The 21,657-nt window shown below is 68.1% G+C and overlaps 2 protein-coding genes across 3 annotated transcripts; one reads left to right on the top strand and one right to left on the bottom strand.

Moving 5' to 3' along the window:
• Window positions 1-211: 211 nt before the first annotated feature.
• Window positions 212-8,423, bottom strand: LOC101559061 (proton-coupled amino acid transporter 2). Its single transcript, XM_004611584.2, has 10 exons — window positions 8,263-8,423; window positions 6,655-6,745; window positions 6,458-6,546; window positions 5,579-5,674; window positions 5,216-5,300; window positions 4,083-4,301; window positions 3,184-3,282; window positions 2,928-3,094; window positions 2,292-2,461; window positions 212-966 (listed from the first exon to the last, which is right to left on the bottom strand). The coding sequence occupies exons 1-10, from the start codon at window positions 8,421-8,423 to the stop codon at window positions 701-703; spliced, it is 1,443 nt and encodes a 480-aa protein (XP_004611641.2). The 3' UTR covers window positions 212-700.
• Window positions 8,424-10,606: 2,183 nt separating this feature from the next.
• Window positions 10,607-21,141, top strand: LOC101558788 (proton-coupled amino acid transporter 1). Of its 2 annotated transcripts, none has more exons than XM_055128614.1 (11): window positions 10,607-10,699; window positions 12,962-13,109; window positions 13,464-13,554; window positions 14,445-14,533; window positions 14,615-14,710; window positions 16,036-16,120; window positions 16,350-16,568; window positions 16,841-16,939; window positions 17,239-17,405; window positions 17,557-17,726; window positions 20,128-21,141. In XM_055128614.1, exons 2-11 carry the CDS (start codon window positions 12,967-12,969, stop codon window positions 20,397-20,399), a joined length of 1,431 nt encoding a protein of 476 aa, XP_054984589.1. In that variant the 5' UTR covers window positions 10,607-10,699; window positions 12,962-12,966; the 3' UTR covers window positions 20,400-21,141. The 2 variants fall into 2 exon arrangements, with proteins under 2 accessions (XP_054984589.1, XP_054984587.1); XM_055128612.1 differs by having other exon boundaries at window positions 16,021-16,120.
• Window positions 21,142-21,657: the final 516 nt, after the last annotated feature.

Here is a 21,657-nt window from a genome sequence, read left to right as displayed (position 1 = left end):
CAGCTGTGGGGAGCGGGAGGGGGGTCTCTGCAGCATCCAGCGCCCGGGGGCGGCATTTGCGGGGTGGGGGCAGGCGGCGTTTCCGGTGTTGTGAGCAGAGAGTTCCGGGGTGTGGCGGCTGTTCCGGGCGGGGGGAGGGGCGCTGCACGAGTGTGGACGGCACATCACTACCCAGACCACCTCAACCCGGCTTTATTCCCCCCTGCCGGGCTCCAGGCCCCTGGGACTCTCTGTAAACCAGAGGGCCAGCGGGCGCGGGACTGGCCTGGGGGTCCCGTCTCCCCACCAGGATCCTCCACAGAAGGAGCTCCGGGGACAGCGTGGGCCCGGCCTGCAGGCCCCCTCCCCAGAGTCCTAGGGGGGCCCCTGAGCCTTGGTCATCAGCATGACCCCTCCCAGTCGCTGGGCAGGGCTGAGTCTGACCCGCCTCTGTGGCTGGCACCCAGACCTGCCCGCGACCCTCGTGGCCTGCTACCCGCCCTGTCCCCTCAGTGAGGGGAGCCGTGCTCACGCCCCGGCCGCCGGCCGCCTCGGGGTCAGTGTCGACGAAGCCTTGCCCCAAAGTTGCGCAGAATCCGGCGGCTCTTGTGGCCCGGGGCGGGGGGGGGGGGGGGCACCGGCGTGGGGACGAGTCCCAGCTCCTGGGCGGGGGCGGAGCGCAGAGGGGTCTGCCGTGAGGGGCTGTGGGGGTCCCAGGGTCTCAGTGCACCAGGGCGGTGGAGTTGGCGGAGGGGACTTCCGGCCGGAGGAGCTCGTCCAGCGCCTGGTAGGTGCCCACCGCAAAGCCCAGGAGGCCCAGGAGGCTGATGAGCGCGTCCTTGGCGAGGGTGAGGGGGCTCAGGCCCTCCGAGGAGAAGGTGGCCACCTCCAGCAGGGGCGGGATGATGAGGGCCAGCGCGCTGCTGCTCACCGAGCCCACCAGGGCCAGGACCAGGTCCAGGCGGGGGATGAGGACGGCCAGGACGCCTGCGGGAGAGACGGGTCAGCCCGGATCCCACAGGATCCCCGGCACGGAACCCGTGTGGACTGGGCTCCCGGGGTTAGTGTGACCACTGTGCTGACCGCCCGCACTCGGGCTCAGGAGGGGAGCGGTGTTGACGGCCTGGCCCAGGGGGGCCCGTGAATGCCCCGGATGCCCGGCCATGCCCTGCGGGGGCTGGGGTGGGGGAGCCGCCGGCTGGCCGGAGGGACGCGGGTTGGGCCTCGCAGGGGGACCCGCTTCCTCCCACCAAGGATGCGCAGAGCCCCCGACTCCGATGGGGGGCGGCAGTGCCATTGGGAGGGGCACTTGATGCCCAGGTCTCCGGATATCCCTGTGCGCAGCTGCGTGTGCGCGTGCATGTGTGCACATACTCCAGACTTGCCCACAGGACGGAGTTCCGGGGCGGGACTTACGCTGGGGCGGGGCCTCTTTGGGGCGGGGCTTGCGCTGGGGCGGAGCCTCTTTGGGGGCGGGTCTTACAATGGGGCGGGGCTGAGCTGCAGCTGAGCAGGGAACTCACCCGGGAGATTTTTTTTTTTTTTTTTTTTTAGCTTTTTGGGTCACACCTGGCCATGCAGAGTCATCACTCCTGGCTCATGCACTCAGGAATTACTCCTGGCGGTGCTCGGGGGACCATATGGCATGCTAGGAATTGAACCCGGGTCGGCTGCGTGCAAGGCGAACGCCCTCCCCGCTGTGCTATGGCTCTAGCCCCTGGCCAGGGAGATCCTGCACAGGTGTGTGGGGGGCAGTGCACAGGCTGGAATTTCTCCCCTGGAGCCGCGGGGGAGGGGACACAGGTGTGGGGGAAAGGCCGGGGGACCTGCACCGCCTCTTGGGGTGGCCTTCTTGGCCTGCAGAAGGGGCAGGTGACCTCCCGCTACTGCAGCGCTGCCGGGGGCTTGGGGTTTCACAGACAGCGGGGGTGGCCGTCACGTGGCTGGAAAGGGGGGCAGGGGGCTGTGCAGAGGCCCTGCAGCCCGCTTCCTGCCCTGGCTTGCCCAGCCGGGCTAGTCCCGAGCCCCCTCCCAGTCCGTGCCCCGTGCCCCCTGGAAGGCAGCCGGCCCAGGACGTCCACGTGGAGACGCAGTGCAGGGCCCTGAGGGACGCCCGGGGAGGGCAGTCCGGGGACACGCGGGCAGGGCTTCCCCACCCCAGCGACTTAGTGTTGCCCTCATCACCGTGTGGAGCCCCTTAGTGGCCCTGCCCGGGGGCATCCCGGAGTCTGTCCTGCTCCTGGGTCATCACAGGCTACAGGGCAGCTGCCTCCTGGAGCCCCCCCCGAGTGGCCCCTGCGCCCAGCACTCACCCGTCAGGCCCACCATGGCCAGGCGGACGGCCAGGTCCAGTGGCAGGGCCCAGCGCTCCGGCACCCGGGCCAGCGCCCAGGGGACGATGATCTCGGCGGGGACGTAGAGCTGCAGCGCGTAGGAGCAGAGAATGCCCAGGACGAAGAGGACACGCACAGACTGGTACAGCCTGCGGGCAGAGCGGGCTCGGGCAGGGCAGGCACAGGGCCGTGGGGCGCCTCCCGGGGGGCCCAGTGCCACGGGAGGAGTCCTGCACCCCAAAGCGACTCTCAGCCCTGCATGGTGGGTCTGTCCCCAGGCGGGTGGGGACGGGCGTGACTGGAAGGCCAGGGGTGTGGCAGGGATGGAGGGCCGTGCTGGGGACCGGGGCCGGGGTCCTAGGCGGCCAGGAGTGGATGAGTGGGTGTGATGGGGACGGGGGGGGGGACGGGGATGGGGGGGACCAGGGAGCTAGGGGGTGACGGGCCCTTGGCCCCTGGGTGCTGCTCTCCGCTACGCTGGGGTGGGGCCTGGTGGGTGAGGAGGCCTTAGAGGTGGAGCTGCCCGGACCCCCAGTGACCAGGGCCTGCCCTGGTTCTGTCTGAGCTGACCCTGGGCCTGGCTGGGGTCCCCGCAGGCCTCCCCCCTGCCCTCACCAGCAGTTAGGCAGGTTCAGGGTGATGCTGGCCTCGATCTCATCCCCGAAGCGCAGGTAGCCCAGCACGGCCACCAGTGTGTAGAGGACAGTGACCAGGGCCATGCCCAGCGACAGGATGATCGGGAAGCGGCGGGCGTCCTTCATCTTGTTCTCCAGGGGCAGCACCTGTGGGCACGGGATTCGCCGGTGGGACCCCAGCCCCGTGGGCGTGGGGCCGGGCGTGGACCCGGAACTCACCATGCCAATGAACTCACCATGCCAATGCTCTCGAAGGAGAACACAGCCGTGCCGAAGAAGAGCGGGTACGTCCTCCAGCTGGACCCCAGCGGCAGCCGGCCGGGGTCAGGGATGTCCTGTGGAGAGAGGGATGCGGGGCCCCGCTGGGAGAGGGGCCAGAGCCTCCCGGGTCTGTCTCTCGGGCCAGCCTGCTGGTGCGCAGGGCTGACTCCGTACGGGGATGGAACCCGGGCTGGCCGTGTGCACGCGCGCGCCGGCTGCGGCCAGAATCCCGAGACAGTGCCGTGAGCCGTGGGGGCAGCGTGGGCACCCCGGGATCCTGTGAGTGAGGCTGCCCCCGGCCCGCTGCAGGGACCTGCTCCAGCCCTGTGAAGGGGGACAGCGGGCCGGTGTGGGGTGACCACTGTGGCCTGCAGCCTGAGTCCAGCCCTCTGGGGGGGCCTCGCTCCCCAGACCCCCTGACCCTGACATGGAGTCCCTGCCAGGCACACAGGCCGCTGGGGTCACTGCGTGCCTGGGCACTTGGGCTGTACACTCAGGGTTTGGGGGTCACACCTGGCGGGGCGGGGGCGTGGACTCAGGCCCTACCCAGGCAGGGGCCCTGCGCTGCACGCTGAAGAGGCTTGTCTGTGAAGATCAGCGTGTGTGAGGGGCCGGAGGGAGCTGGGGGCAGCAGGGCTGGGCTGTGGGCTGTTTCCTCCTCTGTGGGGGCCCCCGGGGCCAGTTCCTAGGTCACTGGGGGCTCTGCATGGCGGTGGGGTTCCTCTGCCCGGAGGAGGCGGGAGTGGGGCCCGGGATGGCTGCTCCTACTGGCCCCGGGTTGCGCCTCGGCTCCGCTCAGGGATGGCCCTGAGTGGAAAAAGCGCAGGCCAGCTGTGAGCGCGGGCGGGAGGGCCGACCGTGGCGGGTCACTCACCTGCACGATGTACTGGGTCAAGATGGCCAGGCTGACCAGCATGCTGGCATTGGCCAGCAGCGAGAGCACGGTCAGCACGCGCAGGTTCCGGAACATCGCCAGCAGGCCCAGGGCCGGCAGCAGGCCCAGCATGTAGAGGCGCGAGTCCATGGTGGGCACCGGCTCGGCCGCGTGCCCGGCCCCGCAGTCAGCCGTTGTGCTGTTGGCCACCTCCACGACCTGCAGAGCGGGGGCCTCTGGGCACGTGCAGGGGGCTGCACCCGCCTCCCCGTGCAGGTGGGGGCCGGTCTGCACCCCGAGCCCCTTGCGTGGGGGAGCCCGGCTGCACCCATGTCCCATGCATGTACGGGGTCCAGCTGCACCCGTGTCCCCGTGCATGTAGGGGGCCCAGCTGCACCCGCCTCCCCGTGCTGGTGGGGGGCCGGTCTGCACCCCGAGTCCCTTGCGTGGGGGATCTGGTCAGGACCCTGGGCTGGGGGAGCGAGGGGCTGCCCTGGTTCACGAGCGGAGCTGTGTCGACCGTCCATGGGGCCTGTGTGGCCTCTGCGTGCACCCCAGCCTTCTGCTCCCTGGGAGGGGCTTCTGGGCCACGAGGACCAGCTGTGGCAGCCGAGGGGCGTTTGGTTTGGGGCCCACACCCGGGAGAGATCAGGGCTTCCTCCTGGTGGGGCGGCATGGGGGCCAGGTGTGGTTCCAGCAGTGGAACCCGGGTCAACCGTGTGCAAAGCAGGCCCCTCTCTGGTGCGGTCTGGTGTCTGCGTCTGGGGGCCACTGCAGGAAGGGGGCCCACTCGCCCAGCTCTGCCCCGCTGAGCCCCACCCCGCTAGGCCCCGCCCACCGGGCTCCACCCCGCCCATCCCCGCTAGGCCCCGCCCACCGGGCTCCACCCCCGCCAGACCCCCGACCGCCAGACCCCGACCGCTAGGCCCCGCCACCCACCCCACCCCCCCCCCGCCTCTTTCCTGCGCTGTGGGGCTGACAGGCCTGAAGTAGCAAATTTGCTCCCCTGCACCACGTGGCTTTGGAGCAGATCCCAGGACCCGCGAGCAGCCCGGCAGGGGTGGACAGAAGCCCAGCCCCGGCCCCGACTCCTTGCTCCTCCCCACGGCCCCTCTTAGGGACGCGGGTGCTACCTGCTTCAGGTTGTCGGCCAGAAACACGATGTACACACAGCAGAAGCCCAGCTGGGTGACCACCAGGAAGAAGATGATCGTGCGCCTGGCGGGAGGGCGGCCCCTAGTCATCCCCGTTCAGCTGGGACCCCCACTGCCCTGCCATCGGGCTGCCAGCCCGCCCTTGGAGGGACCCCCCCTGCCCACAGACGCCGCCAAGCCCCGCGCTTCCCTGCAGGTTCAGATGGGGAGAGGCATGGGGGAACACGGAAAACAGCTAGCAGGGGTGTGTGAAGAGGGGGAGGGGAGGGTGGGGCCCCGTCCCGGCCCCGCGCACCTGCCCCAGTGTGCTGGCCCGCCCCGTCCCTGCCCCGCCCTGCACACCTGCCCCAGTGTGCATGTCTGCGCAGCCAGGCGTTGGGGCTGGCCTCCAGGCTGTACCTCACTGTCTCCCCGTAGTCCAGGAAGGGCTTGTTGAGTCTGCAGGAGAGTCGGGACGGGCGGGCTGAGGGCGAGAGGGCCTCCCAAGGCTGGCCCAGGCTCAGAGCAGAGCACGGGCGCCAGCGCGATGCATGTGAGTGAGCATGTGTGTGTGAGCATGTACATATGTGAACATGCGTGTGAGCAAGTGTGTGAGCATGTGTATGTGCATATGTGTGAGCATGTACATAGGGTTTTTTTTTTTGGCTTTTTGGGTCACACCTGGCGATGCACAGGGGTTACTCCTGGCTCTGCACTCAGGAATTACCCCTGGCCATGCTCAGGGGACCATATGGGATGCTGGGATTTGAACCCGGGTCGGCCGCGTGCAAGGCAAACGCCCTACCCGCTGTGCTATCTCTCCAGCCCCGCATGTACATATGTTAACATGTGTGTGAGCATGTGTGTGTGCATGTGAGCCTGCATGTCTGCGTGTGAGCAAGCATGTGTGAGCATGCATGTATGAGCATGTGCATAAGCGTGCATGTGAGAGCATCTGCCTATGACTGTATTGTGTGAGCATGTGTGTGTATGAGCATGCATAGGTGAGCGTGTGCGTGGGAGAGCATGTGCGTGTCTGAGCACATGAGTGTGTGTGCGTGTTTGGCCCTGGCTGTGCACCCCCAGGGGCCTGACGCTCAGGACGGTGACCCTGGGGCGGGCAGAGTCCACTCAGCACACAGAGGGGCCCCCCGGGAGCTGGGTAGGCTGAGGCCCCATCCCTGCCGGCCCCCTCCCGCGGCGCCACTGCCTGTCTGGGCAGGGGCACGGGTCCCTCCTCACCTGCGGCACAGGTGCTGGGCACACCTGACCAGGATATGCATGCAGTAGGTAGCCACAAAGCCCATGGCCAGCAGGCTGATGGGGCCCACCTGCAGGGGAGTGGGGAGGAGGTGATGAGGCACGGGGGTCCCGTTGTAACAAGCTACCCCCGGGAAGTCCCTGCCCCTTAGACTGTAGGCTGTGCCCCCCCATCTTACCAGCACGCCCGAGTTCTTCATGGCCAGGGGCAGCCCCAGGATCCCGGTGCCCACGTTGCCTTTCACCAGGTGCACCAAGGCCTGGAACTCTCTGCAGGATGGCGGGGTGGGGGTGAGGGACGCATGTGGGGACGGGGTGAGGGGATGGGTGTAAGGCATCAGGAGTGCCGTGAGGGGGCAGGGGTGTGGGGTGAGGGGACAGGGGTGTGGGGTGAGGGGCAGGTACGGGTGAGGGGGCAGTTTGTGGGGTGAGGGGACGAGTATGGGTGAGGGGGCAGGGGTGCGGGGGCAGAGCCAGGCCTCCTTGTCGGGTGGTTCCCACTCCCACTCCGCGTGCCCTCAGGACAGGTCCGGGTGGCGACCCTGCCAGGGTCTCGGGGTGTCCTGATGTGTCTGGGCCTCTGGGGGCCAGGACTGCCCCCCACAGGGACTGTCCTCAGGGCTCAGGGCAGGCCGGCCTCACTGGCCTGGGGGAGGGACCCATTCCTGGGATGTCCCCGAAGCACGCAGTGCCCTGGCCGTGGGTCTGGGAGCACATTCTCAGCCCCCAGGACTTGGCTGGAAGTGAGCGGGTGTCACTTCCTCCCTCAGACAGCCAGACAGGTGCACTGTGGGCAGAGCCCTGAACAGTGGGCCAGACTGCAGGGGGGCAGGCTGCAGGGGGGTCAGACTGCAGGGGTGGGGGGCAGGCTGCAGGGGTGGGGGCAGACTGCAGTGGGGGGGCCAGACTGCAGGGGTGAGGTCAGACTGCAGGGGTGGGGGGCAGAGTGCAGGGGTGGGGCCAGACTGCAGGGGTGGGGGCAGACTGCAGGGGTGGGGGGCAGACTGCAGGGGTGGGGGGCAGGCTGCAGGGGTGGGGGCAGACTGCAGGGATGGGGGGCAGACTGTAGGGGTGGGGGCAGACTGCAGGGGTGGGGGCAGACTGCAGGGGTGTGGGGGCAGGCTGCAGGGGTGGGGGCCAGACTGCAGGGGTGGGGGGCAGGATGCAGGGGTGGGGGCCAGACTGCAGGGGTGTGAGGGGCACCACAGCACCAAGCGTGGAGCCTCTGCAGTGCCCGGCGCCCGCCCGCCCCCTGCCCGGCCCTGCCCCGGCCCTGGGGGGGCTGGGGTCAGAGAACCCCTCCCGTCCAGGCTCCGGGGAGGCTGTTTTGCAACCCAGCGGGTCGGGGGAGGCTGGAAACTTCCCGGGGTCTTGGGCAATCTGCTGGGCTCAGACTCAGCCAAGTGGAGCCCGGCCGGCCGCGGCACCTCCATCCCGGTGACCCCTGTGACCTCTCCTCTCCTCGCAGCCGGGGTGGGGCTGTCTGTGCGCGGGAGGCACGGCTGGGTGGTGCCCGCCCTCCTGCTGCTCAGGGCCGGGGGCTGTGAGATAAAGACCCTCCCAGGCCACCCCTCAGGGCCTGGCTGCCCTGGGGCTACCACCCTTCACGGGGGAAACTGAGGCTGAAGTCCCTCTCTCTCCCACCGTCCGCCTCTGCCTCCGTGCTCTGGCCCCCCACTGCCCCCCCGCCGCCCCTCGGCCTCCCCCTCCTGCTGGGTGGGGGACGGGACCCCAGCGCCCAGTCTGCCCACGGGGCCCCAGAGTCCTGCGGGCCGGGGGTCACTCACGTGATTCCCTGGGTCTTCCCCGCGCCCCCCTGCTCACAGGCGCTGGCGTCCCCACAGCCCGCGTCCTCTGGCTGCTGCTGCTTCTCGCTGCTGGCCGTGGGGCCCACGAGGTCCAGGCTGAGGGTGCCGGCACCCTGGGGCCTCCCGCTGCTCCCGGACATGGTGCTAGGACGGCGGGCACGGGGGCTGTGGGGACGCGGCTGCGTGCAGGTGACTGTGATCTGTGACCCTCGGCTCAGGCCCCGCCCCGCGCCCGGGGGGACTCCTCCTGTGGTCAGGGGACCTGGGCCGCTGGGGCTCTCCAGGGACCCAGCAGCAGGCACCCGGCGGGCGCAGGGCAGTGCCCAGGAGGAGGTGAGGGACAGGGCTCCCCTGGGGTCTGCGGAGGGACGGGGAGCAGGGAGCAGGGCGCCGAGGTCACAGGGCAGGAGGGACTGCCAGTCCAAGACGGCCACCCCCCTCCTCCTCTGCTCCTCCTCCTGTCCCCCTGCCCTCCCCCTCCCCTCCCCCTGCCCCTCCCCTTGCTCCTCCCCCTCCTCCTTTCTTCATCCCCAGCAACCCCTCACTCTGGCTCCTAAGGTGCCCTGGACGCTCCTATTTTCTTAAGCCAGGAAAAAGGGGCATTTACTCACCCTTAACGGTGAGGGTCTGTGTGTGTGTGTGTGTGTGTGTATGTGTGTGTGTGTGTGTGTGTGTGTGTGAGAGAGAGAGAGAGAGAGAGAGAGAGAGAGAGAGGGAGAGGGAGAGAGAGGGAAAGGAGAGAGAGAGATAGAGAGGGAGAGGGAGAGAGAGGGAAAGGAGAGAGTGTGAGAGAGAGGGAGGGCGAGGGAGAGAGGGAGGGAGCGATGCCCACTGGTGCCTAGAGGGCGGGCACCCTGGCATGTGGCACCGAGGGTGGAATTCTGTGGCCACAGCTGTCCTGGGCTCTCCCTGCTCTCGGCCTGTCATTAGCTCTGCTCGGGACAGACACGCTGGCCAGTGCCCTGTGCTGCCCTGCACCAGCGTCCCTGACCCCCTCGCAGGGCGAGAGCAGAATGACCACAGGGCCTGGCCCAAAGGGCAGTCTGTCATCTGAGTCTTGACGTGGCCCACCTGGCCCCCGTGGTGAGTCCCCAGTGGGGTGTGTGGCCTGGTGTGGCCGTCACCCCCGGGGCCAGCCCTGAGCCGCCCAGGACCAGTGCAGCAGGATCCCTGGGCACAGCCCCAAAACCTTGCTTCCCCCTTGGGGGCCGCCCCTGGGGCCCGTGTGGCCAAGACGCTGGTGCCTGTGTGCTGAGGGTCTGCACCTGTGGGCCCCTCTGTCAGCATGGACAGCCACCATGGAGCCTTCCATGCCGCCCCAGTCCCCAGCCGCTGGACGGCGCAGGGTGGAGGCCAGCCGGGCGCTAGTGCCGGCCCACGTCACCAGCAGGAGGCGCTGTGGAGCAGCCCTGCCTGCCGCCGTTGCTCGCTGCTCCGGCCAGGGGCCTGCCCGGCTGGGAGGGGTCCCTGTCCACTTGCAGCAAACACTGCCCCAGCACTGTCCCTGCCTGCTCCTGGCTACCTGTGTGTCTCCGAGCGTCCGGTCCTCCCGCCTGCCCTGAGGTCTGGCCGCGGGCATGCCGGGCGGCCAGGCTCAGGCGTGGGCTGCGCGAGGGTGTCACGTGTGGACCACTGTGGTCTTTTAAAAATAGCTTTGTCATTATTAGGCTTTCGGGGTCACAGCCGGCCATGCTCAGGGGTTCCTCCTGGCTCTGCACTCAGGAATCACTCCTGGCAGTGCTCGGGGGACCCTATGGGATGCCGTGGATCGAACCCGGGTCAGCTGCGTGCAAGGCAAACGCCCGCCCCACTGTGCTGCGCTCCAGCCCCAGACCACCGTGGTCTTGCCTGCAGCTGGCTGATTCTCCTGGGGGTGCCCCCCCCCCCAGCGGTGCTCAGGGCTGACTCCTGACTCCTGGCTCCTGGCTCGGGAGGACTCCCGGGAGTGGCTCAGGGGGCCCTGGGGGGCGGGACTGGAGCGCTGGACCAGCGGGTGCAAGGCGAGGCGCTCCCCAGGGCTGTGGTGCTGTGGCCGGCTGGGTGCGAGCGGGCCGGGGCAGGACCCGGCCAGGCCGGCGCCCACATGCCCGGCCACAGCGTCGCGCCCACGGGCTGCGCGGGGCGCCCAGCTGGCCTCAGCCCAGTCTGGCCGGCGTGGGAGGTGCCAGGTTGGCTGTGGCCGCGGCCCCGCACCCTCCCCTGCGTGCAGCCCGTGCGGCAGGGGCGCCTCCCTCCCTGCACCCGCCCCGGGGACGCTCCGGGCCCGGCTGTGCCCGGGGACGCTCCCGCCCGCCCGTCCTGGCCGCGGCTGCAGGGCCGCGCGCGGGCACCAGGGGGCGCTGCGGCCGGCTCGCGGGCACGTGACAGCCGCGCGGTCACGTGACGGGCCCGGAAGCGGCGGCGGCGCGGCGGAGCGGTGAGTGCGCGTCCGCGCGGGGACCCGGGGCACCGGGGGCGCGGGGGCCGCGGGGAGCGGGCGGGGGGCCGAGAGCGGGGGCCCGGGGCGGGGGCACGGCGGGGCCGGGCGCTGCGCCCGCGGGCACCCGGCTGCAGAGACCCCGGACACCGCCGCCCGCACTGCGTCCCGGCGCAGACGCGGCCCCTGCCCGGAGCGTCCTTATCCGGGAGTGTCCGTTCCTGCCGGCGGGCGGCGGTCCCTCCGTCCTGCCCGGCAGTGTCCTTCCCTCCGTCCTGCCCCGCAGTGTCCTTCCCTCCGTCCTGCCCCGCAGTGCCCATCCCTCCATCCTGCCCGGCAGTGTCCTTCCCTCCATCCTGCCCCGCAGTGTCCTTCCCTCCGTCCTGCCCCGCAGTGTCCTTCCCTCCATCCTGCCCGGCAGTGTCCTTCCCTCCGTCCTGCCCGGCAGTGTCCTTCCCTCTGTCCTTGCCCGGGAATGTCTATCCCTCTGTCCTGCCCCCAGGAGTGTCCATCCCTCTGTCCCCGCCTGGGAGTGTCCATCCCTCCATCCCTGCCCACGAGTGTCTATCTCTTTGTCCTGCCTTTGAGTGTCCATCCCTAAGTCCCCGCCCAGGAGTGTCTGTCCCTCTGTCCCTGCCCACGAGTGTCTATCCCTCTGTCCTGCCCGCAAGTGTCCATCCCTAAGTCCCCACCCAGGAGTGTCTGTCCCTCTGTCTCTGCCCACGAGTGTCCATTCCTATGTCCCAGCCTGCGAGTGTCCATCCCTCTGTCCCCGCCCAGGAGTGTCCATCCCTCTGTCCCTTCCCAGGAGTGTCCATCCCTCTGTCCCTGCCCAGGAGTGTCCATCCCTCTGTCCCAGCCTGCGAGTGTCCATCCCTCTGTCCCTGCCCAGGAGTGTCCGTCCCTCTGTCCCAGCCTGCGAGTGTCCATCCCTCTGTCCCCGCCCAGGAGTGTCCATCCCTCTGTCCCTTCCCAGGAGTGTCCATCCCTCTGTCCCCTCCCAGGAGTGTCCATCCCTCTGTCCCTTCCCAGGAGTGTCCATCCCTCTGTCCCCGCCCGGGAGTGTCCATCCCTCTGTCCCCGCCCGGGAGTGTCCATCCCTCTGTCCCCGCCCGGGAGTGTCCATCCCTCTGTCCCCGCCCGGGAGTGTCCATCCCTCTGTCCCCGCCCGGGAGTGTCCATCCCTCTGTCCTGCCTGGAGTGTCCATCCCTCTGTCCTGCCTGGAGTGTCCATCCCTCTGTCTTGCCTGGAGTGTCCATCCCTCTGTCCCCGCCCGCAAGTGTCCATCCCTCCATCCCCACCCGGGCGTGCCTGTCCCTTGTCAGGGCTCTGTGGCAACATGCAGTGGGGTTATTTCTCTTTGTTCCTTCCTTTCTCTGCCTTCCGGAAGGAGGCGGGGTGGAGGGGCTGCTGCACCCTCAGGCCCAGCTCACTTCCCTCCGGCCAGTGGGTTCGCTGACTTTCAGCCAGGCGGGGCAGGCTGGACCTGTGTTCCCAGCGGGCAGCCTGCCTCCTGGGCGTGGTCCCCGTGTGGGGTCTCTGGTCGGGGAGGCTGTGTTCTGTCTCTTCAGAGGCCCAGCCCAGGCCGGATAGAGGCTGCCCACTCCCAGGGTGGCCGGGCTCAGCGTCCAGCTGTGGGGTGGGGGCTGCCCCTCCCCCATCTCCATGGCAGGGTTTGTGATGTGAGGTTGCCGTGGCTTCTCCTCTGGAGCAACCCTGAGCCTTGACCCACGGAGGGAGGCCCCCCATCCACCCTGCTGGTTTCCTGGTGCTCCTAGACCCCCCCACCCACCTGCTCCCGGGAGCCATGGGGGTAGGGGACGTTTTAGGGCACAATGGACCCACGTGGCCGGACTCCTGGGTGTGTGCCAGTGGGTCAGAGCGTGGTGGGCATCTGTCAGTGGGTCAGAGTGTGGTGGGCATCTGTCAGTGGGTCAGCGTGGTGGGCATCTGTCAGTGGGTCAGCGTGGTGGGCATCTGTCAGTGGGTCAGCGTGGTGGGCATCTGTCAGTGGGTCAGAGCGTGGTGGGCATCTGTCAGTGGGTCAGCGTGGTGGGCATCTGTCAGTGGGTCAGAGCGTGGTGGGCATCTGTCAGTGGGTCAGTGTGGTGGGCATCTGTCAGTGGGTCAGTGTGGTGGGCATCTTTTTGCTGCTCCTTTGCGAGGGGTGTACGACGTGACCATCTCACAGACCGGGGGTGTGGCTGCTGCAGCCATTGGCAGTCTAGAACCTTCCCTTACCCAAGACACTGTCCACACAGCCACCATGTCCACCCAACGCCTCCGCCGGGAGGACTACCAAGACTACAGCTCAACCGACGCCAGCCCCGAGGAGACCCCGTCAGAAGACCCAAGCCATGCCACCCCACCCGGCTCCTACCAGCGCCTCGGGGGAACCCAGGGCACCACGTGAGTCCCGCCCACCCTCAGATCCTGCCTCCCCCTGCCCCGCACAGCCCCCACCTGTCCACTCCCAGGGCCCTCCTCCTGTCTGCCTGGGCCACATGGTCCGCTCCTGAGGGGGTGGGGTGTATGGGGACACAGCCTCTCGGGCCCCGGCCCCACCCGCCCCTGACCCTCCGTGGCAGGGCCCCCAGGGGTCAGCCTGCACTGGACATGGGAGGGGAGTGGGGGACCACGGGACGGGCAGCCTGCACTGGACACCCACTGCCCCGGGCCTTCCTGGATGCCTGGGGCCTGCTGGGCACAGGCCGAGCTGGTGCTCGTGGCGCTGATGTCCCTCCTGCCCTCCGTGCCTCCCAGATGGCTCCAGACACTGGTCCACCTGCTGAAGGGCAACATTGGCACTGGCCTCCTGGGGCTGCCGCTGGCCGTGAAGAACGCCGGCATCCTGGTGAGCTCCGGCCCTGCCCAGGTTCTGCAGGGCAGCACGAGCCAGCGTGGGCCTGTGTGCCTGGAAGTGCGGGCCTGTACATGTGTCTGCATGTGTGCACATGTGTTGGCCTACACATGAGTACTTGTTCCTGTGTGTGCCGGCATGTGTGCATGTACCTATTTGCCTACATGCATGTATGACTGTGCATGTGCATCCCTGCATGTATGTATGTGTACGCATGTGTGTAGGTGTGTGCCTTGCATGTGGATCCCTGTGCTTGTCTGTTGTTCCTGTATGTATATCTGCGTGTCCATGCAGATGTGTGTGTCTAGGTGTGCTTGTCTGTGCCCGTGTGTTTGTGTGCACCTTATGTATGTTTGTCTGTGCCTATGTACACATGTCTGTGCATGTGTGCATGTGTGTGCATATATATGTGTATGTGCGTGCCTGTGTGTGTGCCTGTGTGTGCATGTGTGTGCCTATGTGTGTTCGTGCCCATGTGTGTGTGTACCTGTATGTATGCATGCCCATGTGCATGTGCATGCCTGTATGTGTGCATGTGTGTGCCTATATGTGTTCGTGCCCGTGTGTGCATGTGCGTACCTGTATGTATGCGTGCCCATGTGTGCATGCGCGTACCTGTATGCATGCATGCCCATGTGCATGTGCATGCCTGTATGTGTGCATGTGCGTGCCTGTATGTGTGTGTGCCCATATGTGCATGTGTGCCTGTATGTGTGTGTGCCTGTGTGTGCATGTGTGTGCCTGTGTGTGCGCGTGCTTGCCTGTGCACCTGTGTGCAGAGAGTCCTCTGACTCAGTGAGGAAAGCTTCCCCCGGGGCCTCTGCTGGCCCTGCAGCCCTGCCCTTGTCTGTCCAGCCCCTGACGCCGCTGTCCTCTGCACCCAGGTGGGCCCGCTCAGCCTGCTGGTGATGGGCGTGGTGGCCGTGCACTGCATGGGGCTCCTGGTCAAGTGCGCCCACCACTTCTGCCACAGGTGAGGCCCCTCACCGCGTGCCCAGTGCCCCGTGCCTCCGGCCCTGACCCCAGCTCATTGTGCACGGGCTCTCCCTCCCAGGCTTAACAAGCCCTTCGTGGACTACGGGGACGCGGTCATGTACGGCCTGGAGTCCTGCCCCAGCCCCTGGCTTCAGAACCACGCCCAGTGGGGCAGGTGAGGGCTGCCAAGCCACCTGGGGTAGGCGGGGCTTCCCGTGGAGGGCCCGGTGGGTGGGACTTGGCGGTGGGCGGGGCCTGGGTGGAGGGACTTCCCTAAGTGGGCGGGGGCTCGGAGGAGGGACTTCCCTGGGTGGAGGGAATTCAGAGTGGGTGGGGCTTTCCCAGATGGGCTGATTCTGTGTGGGTGGGGCTTCCCCAGTAGGTGGAACTTGGGGTGGGCGTGGCTTCCCTGGTGGGCGGTGTTCTGGGTGGGTGGGGCTTCACCGGGTGGGCGGGCGGGATTCCAAGTGGGCGGAGAAGGTGAGCAGGGCTTCCCCAGGTGAACTGGATTCGGAGTGGGCAGGCTCCTGAAGCCCCCAGGGCTCCCAACAACTCCTGATGGTGCTGGGGGACCATTTGGGGTGTTTCCGTAGGGAGTGGGATGGGAGGCAGGAGGCAGCCTGGGGTGAGTGCCGGCTCTGACCCTGGCCTGCCGCCCTTGGTGTCGTGGACGTAGCCTGGGGCCTCGGTGCTGCCCTGACGGTCCTGGCACGGAGCGGGCAGAGCCGGGTGGTCCTTCAGATCCTGCTACAACCAGCCTTTGTGTTCTGGTGGCACTCGGCTGACTCCTGGCTCTGCACTCAGGAATCACTCCTGGCCAGCTTCGGGGCCCCTCTGGGGTGCCAGGGATCGAGCCTGGGCTGGCCCCGTGGAAGGCCAACACCCTGCCCACTGTGCTGTTCTCCAGCCTGGGGGCTGGTGGTGGGTGCACAATGCTCCCTGCAGACCCCCATGAGGCCATACACACACACACACACACACACATACACACGTGCTCACACCCCGTGCCACGCCCTCCACCCGCCCCGTCTGTCCGACACACACATGCAGCATAGTCCCTCAAGAGCTGCTCGGGGGACTGGAGCAATAGCATAGCAGGTAGGGCGTTTGCCTTGCACGCGGCCGACCCAGGTTCGATTTCCAGCATCCCATATGGCCCCCTGAGCACTGCCAGGGGTAATTCCTGAGTGCAGAGCCAGGAGTAATCTCTGTGCATCACCGGGTGTGACCCAAAATGCTCGGCTCCCTAGGGTGGGGCCGGTGCACAGCTGTGCTGAGGGGCTGAGGTCAAAACAGCTTGTTCTTGGGTCCACATTCCGGAAAATCCTAGGAGACTGTGAGGGTCCCACCCCAGGTTTCTGGCAGAGGGGACCAGCGGCTGGGGGGTCTCGGGTGGGGCTCTGGGGCAGTTTGTTCTGGCCCCCGGGGTCTGGGTTCTCTGCAGACTCGGGTGCTATAGCCTGCCTCGGGTCTCTGTCCTCACGGCGTCCCTTCCCGCAGGCGCGTGGTGGACTTCTTCCTCGTCATCACGCAGCTCGGCTTCTGCTGTGTCTACTTTGTCTTCTTGGCTGTCAACATCAAGCAGGTGAGTTCTGTGGCCAGGCTGGCCGCGGGGGCAGTGCTGGGCAGTGCTGGGCAGAGCTGGGCCCCGGGGAGTGGGCTGGGGAGAGAACCTGGCCAGGCGCTGAATACGGGCCTCGCCCCGGTCCAACTGGAGACCCAGGTGCGAGCACTTTTGGGGGGTCCCTGCTGCCCGCCTGGCCGCACAGGGAGGGCCCAGCCCGGCCGGGTGCCAAGGCCCCCGTCGCCCCCAGGTGGTCGAGGCGGCCAACGCCACCAGCAGCGACTGCCACAGCAACGCCACGGTGGTGCTGACGCCGTCCATGGACACGCGGCTGTACATGCTGGCGCTGCTGCCCTTCCTGGTGCTGCTGGTGTTCGTGCGCAGCCTGCGCGTGCTGGCCGTGCTGTCCACGCTGGCCAACGTCAGCATGCTGCTCAGCCTCGTGCTCATCTACCAGCGGCTGCTGCAGGTGAGGGGCGCGGCCGCCCACCCTCCGTGATCCGTCCCTGTGTCCAGCCCCGAGGACGGCCAGTAGGCAGTGGGCTCAGGCCCAGGTTGTCAGAGCCCCCAGGGGTGGGTGAGAGATGCCCCGGGGGACGGGTGTGAGATGAGCTGGCCCTGAGCCATGAGGCACCTGAGGCCCGTCTGCCTTCCCTGGCCCCACCCCTGGCTGTCCGGAGGCCCCCGAGGTGCTGGGAGCTGCCCGGAGCCATGGGGACTCCAGTCTGTTCTCTCCCCCAGAGGATCCCAGACCCCCGTGCCCTGCCCCTGGTGGCCTTGTGGAAGACGTACCCTCTCTTCTTCGGCACGGCCATCTTTGCCTTCGAAGGCATTGGCGTGGTGAGCACAGCTGGGTGCGGGGTGCTGGGTGTGGGGTGCTGGGTGGTGAGCACAGCTGGGTGCGGGGTGCGGGGTGGTGAGCACAGCTGGGTGCTGGGTGCAGGGTACGGGGTGCGGGGTGCGGGGTGGTGAGCACAGCTGGGTGCTGGGTGTGGGGTAAGGGGTGTGGGATGCGGGGTGGTGAGCACAGCTGGGTGCTGGGTGCAGGGTACGGGGTGCGGGGTGCTGGGTGGTGAGCACAGCTGGGTGCGGGGTGCCGGGTGCGGGGTGCGCTGCTCACCTGCCCTGTGTCCCGCCAGGTGCTGCCCCTGGAGAATAAGATGAAGGAGCCGTGGCGGTTCCCGGTGCTGCTGTACGTGGGTATGGGCCTCGTCACGGCCCTCTACCTCAGCCTCGGCTGCCTGGGCTACCTGCAGTTCGGGGCGGCCGTGCAGGCCAGCATCACCCTCAACCTGCCCAGCTGCTGGTGCGTGCCGGCCCCGGGGACGAGGGGGAGTGGGAGGAGGGCAGGGGCTGGGTGGCGGCACTGTGGGGAGGGCCTTGCCGGCACGCTGCCCCCCGGGGCCCGACCTAGGGAGAGGCGGGGCGGCGTGCGGCCCTGAGACCTGCCCCCGCAGGCTGTACCAGGCGGTGAAGCTGCTCTACTCCTTCGGCATCTTCTTCACGTTCGCGCTGCAGTTCTACGTCCCCGCCCAGATCCTCGTGCCCTTCTTCGTGGCCCGCGTGTCCGCGGGCTGCGAGCTGGCCGTGGACCTGCTGGTGCGCACCGCGTTGGTCTGCCTCACCTGTGAGTAGCCGCGGGACGGGAACCGCGGCGAGGGCTCGGGGGAGGTGCCCGCCGGGCGGGGAGGGTGCGGGCGGCCGTGTCAGAGCCGCAGGCGGAGAGAAGCCGGTGCTGGTGCGCGGAGTTCCCTGCCCTGGGGGTCGGGCAGTGCTCGGGGACAGTGGTTTCCCCGCTGGACTGTGCTGGGTCAGAAGGCCTGGGGTGTGCCGGAATTGAGGCCCCGTGGGGAACCTTGGCCCACGCTCCTCTTCGCGGCCCCTGGAAACGGGTTCCTGGGGACGAGGACCCGGGGGAGGCCCCTCATGCCCTGGCGTGGGACAGACAGGCTCGCTGGCTCTCGGGGGCAGGGCGGGCATTTGGCCACAGCAGTGAATCGGGCAGTGCAGTGAAGGGGCCGGAGGGGCAGGTGCTGACCATACGCGTGTGAGCAGTGCAGCGGCCAACCAGAACCTTCCAGAGGGACCGCGGAACAGTCTAGAACCCCAGAGGGACCTCCTGGGAAGCATCTAGATCCCCAAAGGGACCACCTGGGAACCATCTGGAACCCCAGAGGAGCCTCCTGGAGCCATCTAGAGACTTACAGAGGAGAACCTCCACGGGCCTCCTGGGAACAGTCAACACCCTTTTAGGAAAACAGTCCAGAACTCCCCAGGGGGCCTCCTGGGAATAGTCTAGAACTCCCCAAGGACCTCTTGGGAACAGTCTAGAACCCAGGGGACCTCCGGGAACAGTCTAGAACCCCCAGAGGGGACTCCTGGGGGCAGTCTAGAACACCTGGGAGACCTTCCTGGGAACAGTCTAGAACTCCCCAGGGGCCTCTTGGGAACAGTCTAGAAACCTCAGGGACAGCCTAGAACCTTGAGTGGTCTCCTGGGAACAGCCTAGAACCACAGAGGGGAATTCATGGGAGCAGTCTAGAACCCCTGGGGTACCTCCTGGGAACAGTTTAGAACCCCAGGGGGCCACCTGGGGACAGCATAGAACCCTTAGAAGGACCTTCTAGAACCTTCCCAGCCCGGCTCTTATCTCAGTCTTTCTCGGCGATCCGTGTGTATGGAGGCCACTCTCCGACCCTCCCAGTAGCTCTTGGGCGGGCTTGGAGCCAGGAGGGTCAGATGGGTTGTGACACCTGTCCCTGTGACCTCCCCAGCCTGGTGACCTCGGTGTCTGGGCCTTCCCTTCCCACCCTCCTGTCTCCTTCCCTGGGGCAGAACTGTGACCTTGCTGCCCTTGGCCCTGGTGGGGTGAGGCTGTTCTTCCCCTGTGTGGCCCCGCCCCCGGGATGAGCCGCTGCCTTCCTGAGGCAGTTGGGGGACCTGGTGTGGGTTTGCTGGGGCTCGTGCCCCCTCTGGCCTCCCCTGCCCCATTGCCTTGCCCCCACCCCTCTCCCAGCCCACCCAGCTTTTCTCTTGTCCCCTCCCAGCCTCTCTCCTGCTTCCCCACTTGCCTCCCGCTTATTCCAGCCTCTCCCTGCCCCCCTCCTAGCCTCTCCCTGTCCCCTCTCTGCCTCTCCCTGCCCCCCTCCTGGCCTCTCCCGGCCTGCCTCTCCCTGTCCCCTCCCTGCCTCTCCCTGCCCCCCTCCTGGCCTCCCCCCTCCCTGCCTCTCCCTGTCCTCCTCCCGGCCTCTCCCTGTCCCCCTCCCGGCCTCTCCCTGTCCCCTCTCTGCCTCTCCCTGTCCCCCTCCCGGCCTCTCCCTGTCCCCCTGCTGTGTGCTCAGCCCTTCCTGCAGTCCCCCTGGGCCTGGACAGTGCCCTCCGCTCCCGCCCTCCACTGTCCCCTCCCACCTTCGTTCTGACCTGCTCTGCCCCCTCCCCCTTCCCCTCCCCCTCCCCCTCCCTCTGTCCTGGGAGTCGGGACCCTGCCCAGGCGCACCCCACCCCGCGCCCTGCTGCTCGTCACCTGGCCCGGGATGACTCACTCACCCCTGGGCCGCCCTGGGGACCCGAGCTGGGGACACATGTCCGTGAGGCCTGCTCGGGCCAGGGTGGTGTGGGGTCTCTGTGTGCTGGGGCCGCCCAGCCCACACGAGGGCACACGTCCTGACCCACGTGCCATCCGGCGGGGCTTGAGCCGGGCATGAGGTGTCAGGCCAGTGGGTGCTCTGCCGATGCTGGACACACACTGGGCCCCGGGGACACGTGCCCGACCTCCGCCCACCTGTGACTCCTAGAAACGCCTCGGGTTAGAGGGTCCCGCTGGGGTGGCACCAGCTCTGCCTGTGGGGGCCTCTCGCCTTCCTGCATCCCGCCGTGGGGGTCACTGCCGACCACCCCTCGCTGGTCCCGCCTGTATCCGCGTGTGCATCTGTGTGCGTGTGCATAGGTACGTGTGTACATGCGTGTTGGCCACAGGGGGTCTCGCTGGCAGCCCCCACCGTCTGAACGGCGCGTCCTCTCTCCCGCAGGTGTCCTGGCCATCCTCATCCCCCGCCTGGACCTGGTCCTGGCCCTGGTGGGCTCGGTGAGCAGCAGCGCGCTGGCCCTCATCATCCCGCCCCTGCTGGAGGTGGCCACCTTCTCCGCGGAGGGCCTGAGCCCCCTCACCCTCGCCAAGGACGCGCTCATCAGCCTCCTGGGCCTCCTGGGCTTTGCGGTGGGCACCTACCAGGCGCTGGACGAGCTCCTCCAGCCCGGCCACGGCCCTGTCCTCATCCACCCCATCGGTGCCTCTGTGTAGCTGTCACGTGCACCAGCAGCCCGGCCAGGTCCCCGCGGTGCAGGGAGAGCACGGTGGGGCCAGGCCCCTCGCATGGCCACGTCTGAACGCAGCACGGTTGCTGTGTCCCCTCCCGGCTCCCCCGGGGCCCCCCACGCGGGCGGGGAGCGTGGCGCTGGCCGCCAGTCCCCGGGGGTCCCAAGACTGGCGCTCCGTCACGGTGCCTGTGACGTCGGACTGCTTCTAGATGCCTCTGCCGGGCATGTTCCCCGAGGGCTTGAGGGCCAGAGCACTGGTGTCGGGACTCCTCCTGGCCAGCCGCCGATTGGGGACAGTCCCCAGGAGGCACATGAGCACTGTGCTGCGAGTCTGCGTGTGACACTCCCCCTCCCAGTCCCGGCTCCCACCTGTCAGGGGCCCGTCACCCTGCCTGCCCCTCGGATGGGCCTCGAGCCTGGCCCGCGGTGCTGCCCACTGCCCATTGACTCTCCACGCCCCAGCCCCCCACCCCCCAGTGGTGAGCGGACCTGGGCAGAGGTTCAGTGTCCCCTGCTGGCGGGGACACCAGGGGGCAGCGGTCGCCCGTGCTGAGCTGGTTCCTGCACTTCTGTCTCAGGGCAGGGTGGGAGAGCCCGTGGGGACCTCACCCGTGGTGCTGTGTCGACGCCCAGCTCCTGTGTGGATCACGGGGGTCCCAGGAGCCCCCCGAGACCCCCCTGCACCCTCAACCCGTGTCGACTCAATAAAGGGCCTTGGTGGTAGTTCCAGGCAGCCTGGCCTGTGCTCTCTGCTCTTGTTGTGGGTGACGCATGTGCTCTGCATGTGGGATGCCCCGCGGGGGCGCAGGCCCGTCCAGTGGGGACCCTCCAGAGGCAGCATGCGTGTTCCCGGGGCCCGAGGACTTTGCACCTTCGCAGAGGCCCCAGGCTCGTCCTCGCCCCGTTCTGGGGCTCTGGGATGCTGAGGCCAGGGTTTATGTCCACTGCAGGGTCAGGCCTGGGGTCTGTGCTGGGTCGTGGGGCTCCTCCAGGGCGGGCTGGGCCCCATCCTGCCCTCTGATGGCCCTGCCTGGGGCAGTCATGGGCTCCCACCCAGCCCCTGCCCTTGACCCCTGCCCTCCCCGGAACTGGCCTGAGACAGGGCTGGACATCGCTCAGTGAACATCCTTTATTGAAACAGCTGCTTCCTCACGCACTGTCGGGGGAGGCGGGATGGGCGAGTGGACGGCCATCAGCTCTTGCTTCCTCCACTCCTGCTACAGTGCCCCCATGGGTACAGG

Source organism: Sorex araneus, chromosome 2 (genome assembly GCF_027595985.1).
Source record: "Sorex araneus isolate mSorAra2 chromosome 2, mSorAra2.pri, whole genome shotgun sequence".
Lineage (NCBI taxonomy): Eukaryota > Metazoa > Chordata > Mammalia > Eulipotyphla > Soricidae > Sorex > Sorex araneus.
The sequence above is the reverse complement of the archived record's forward strand: the minus strand, read 5'-3'. Positions and strand labels throughout refer to the sequence as shown.

What these genes read in the sequence shown, in the direction of transcription:
- LOC101559061 (XM_004611584.2), bottom strand. Translation starts at nt 8,423, where the DNA reads ATGTCCGGGAGCAGCGGGAGGCCCCAGGGTGCCGGCACCCTCAGCCTG. An exon ending in GCCCAGCACCTGTGCCGCAG is followed by an intron (nt 5,675 to 6,457) that starts GTGAGGAGGGAC and finishes ACTCTCCTGCAG; the next exon opens with ACTCAACAAGCCCTTCCTGG. An exon ending in CCTTCGAGAGCATTGGCATG is followed by an intron (nt 3,095 to 3,183) that starts GTGAGTTCATTG and finishes CCGTGCCCACAG; the next exon opens with GTGCTGCCCCTGGAGAACAA.
- LOC101558788 (XM_055128612.1), top strand. Translation starts at nt 12,967, where the DNA reads ATGTCCACCCAACGCCTCCGCCGGGAGGACTACCAAGACTACAGCTCA. An exon ending in TCTACCAGCGGCTGCTGCAG is followed by an intron (nt 16,569 to 16,840) that starts GTGAGGGGCGCG and finishes TCTCTCCCCCAG; the next exon opens with AGGATCCCAGACCCCCGTGC. An exon ending in CTCAACCTGCCCAGCTGCTG is followed by an intron (nt 17,406 to 17,556) that starts GTGCGTGCCGGC and finishes CTGCCCCCGCAG; the next exon opens with GCTGTACCAGGCGGTGAAGC.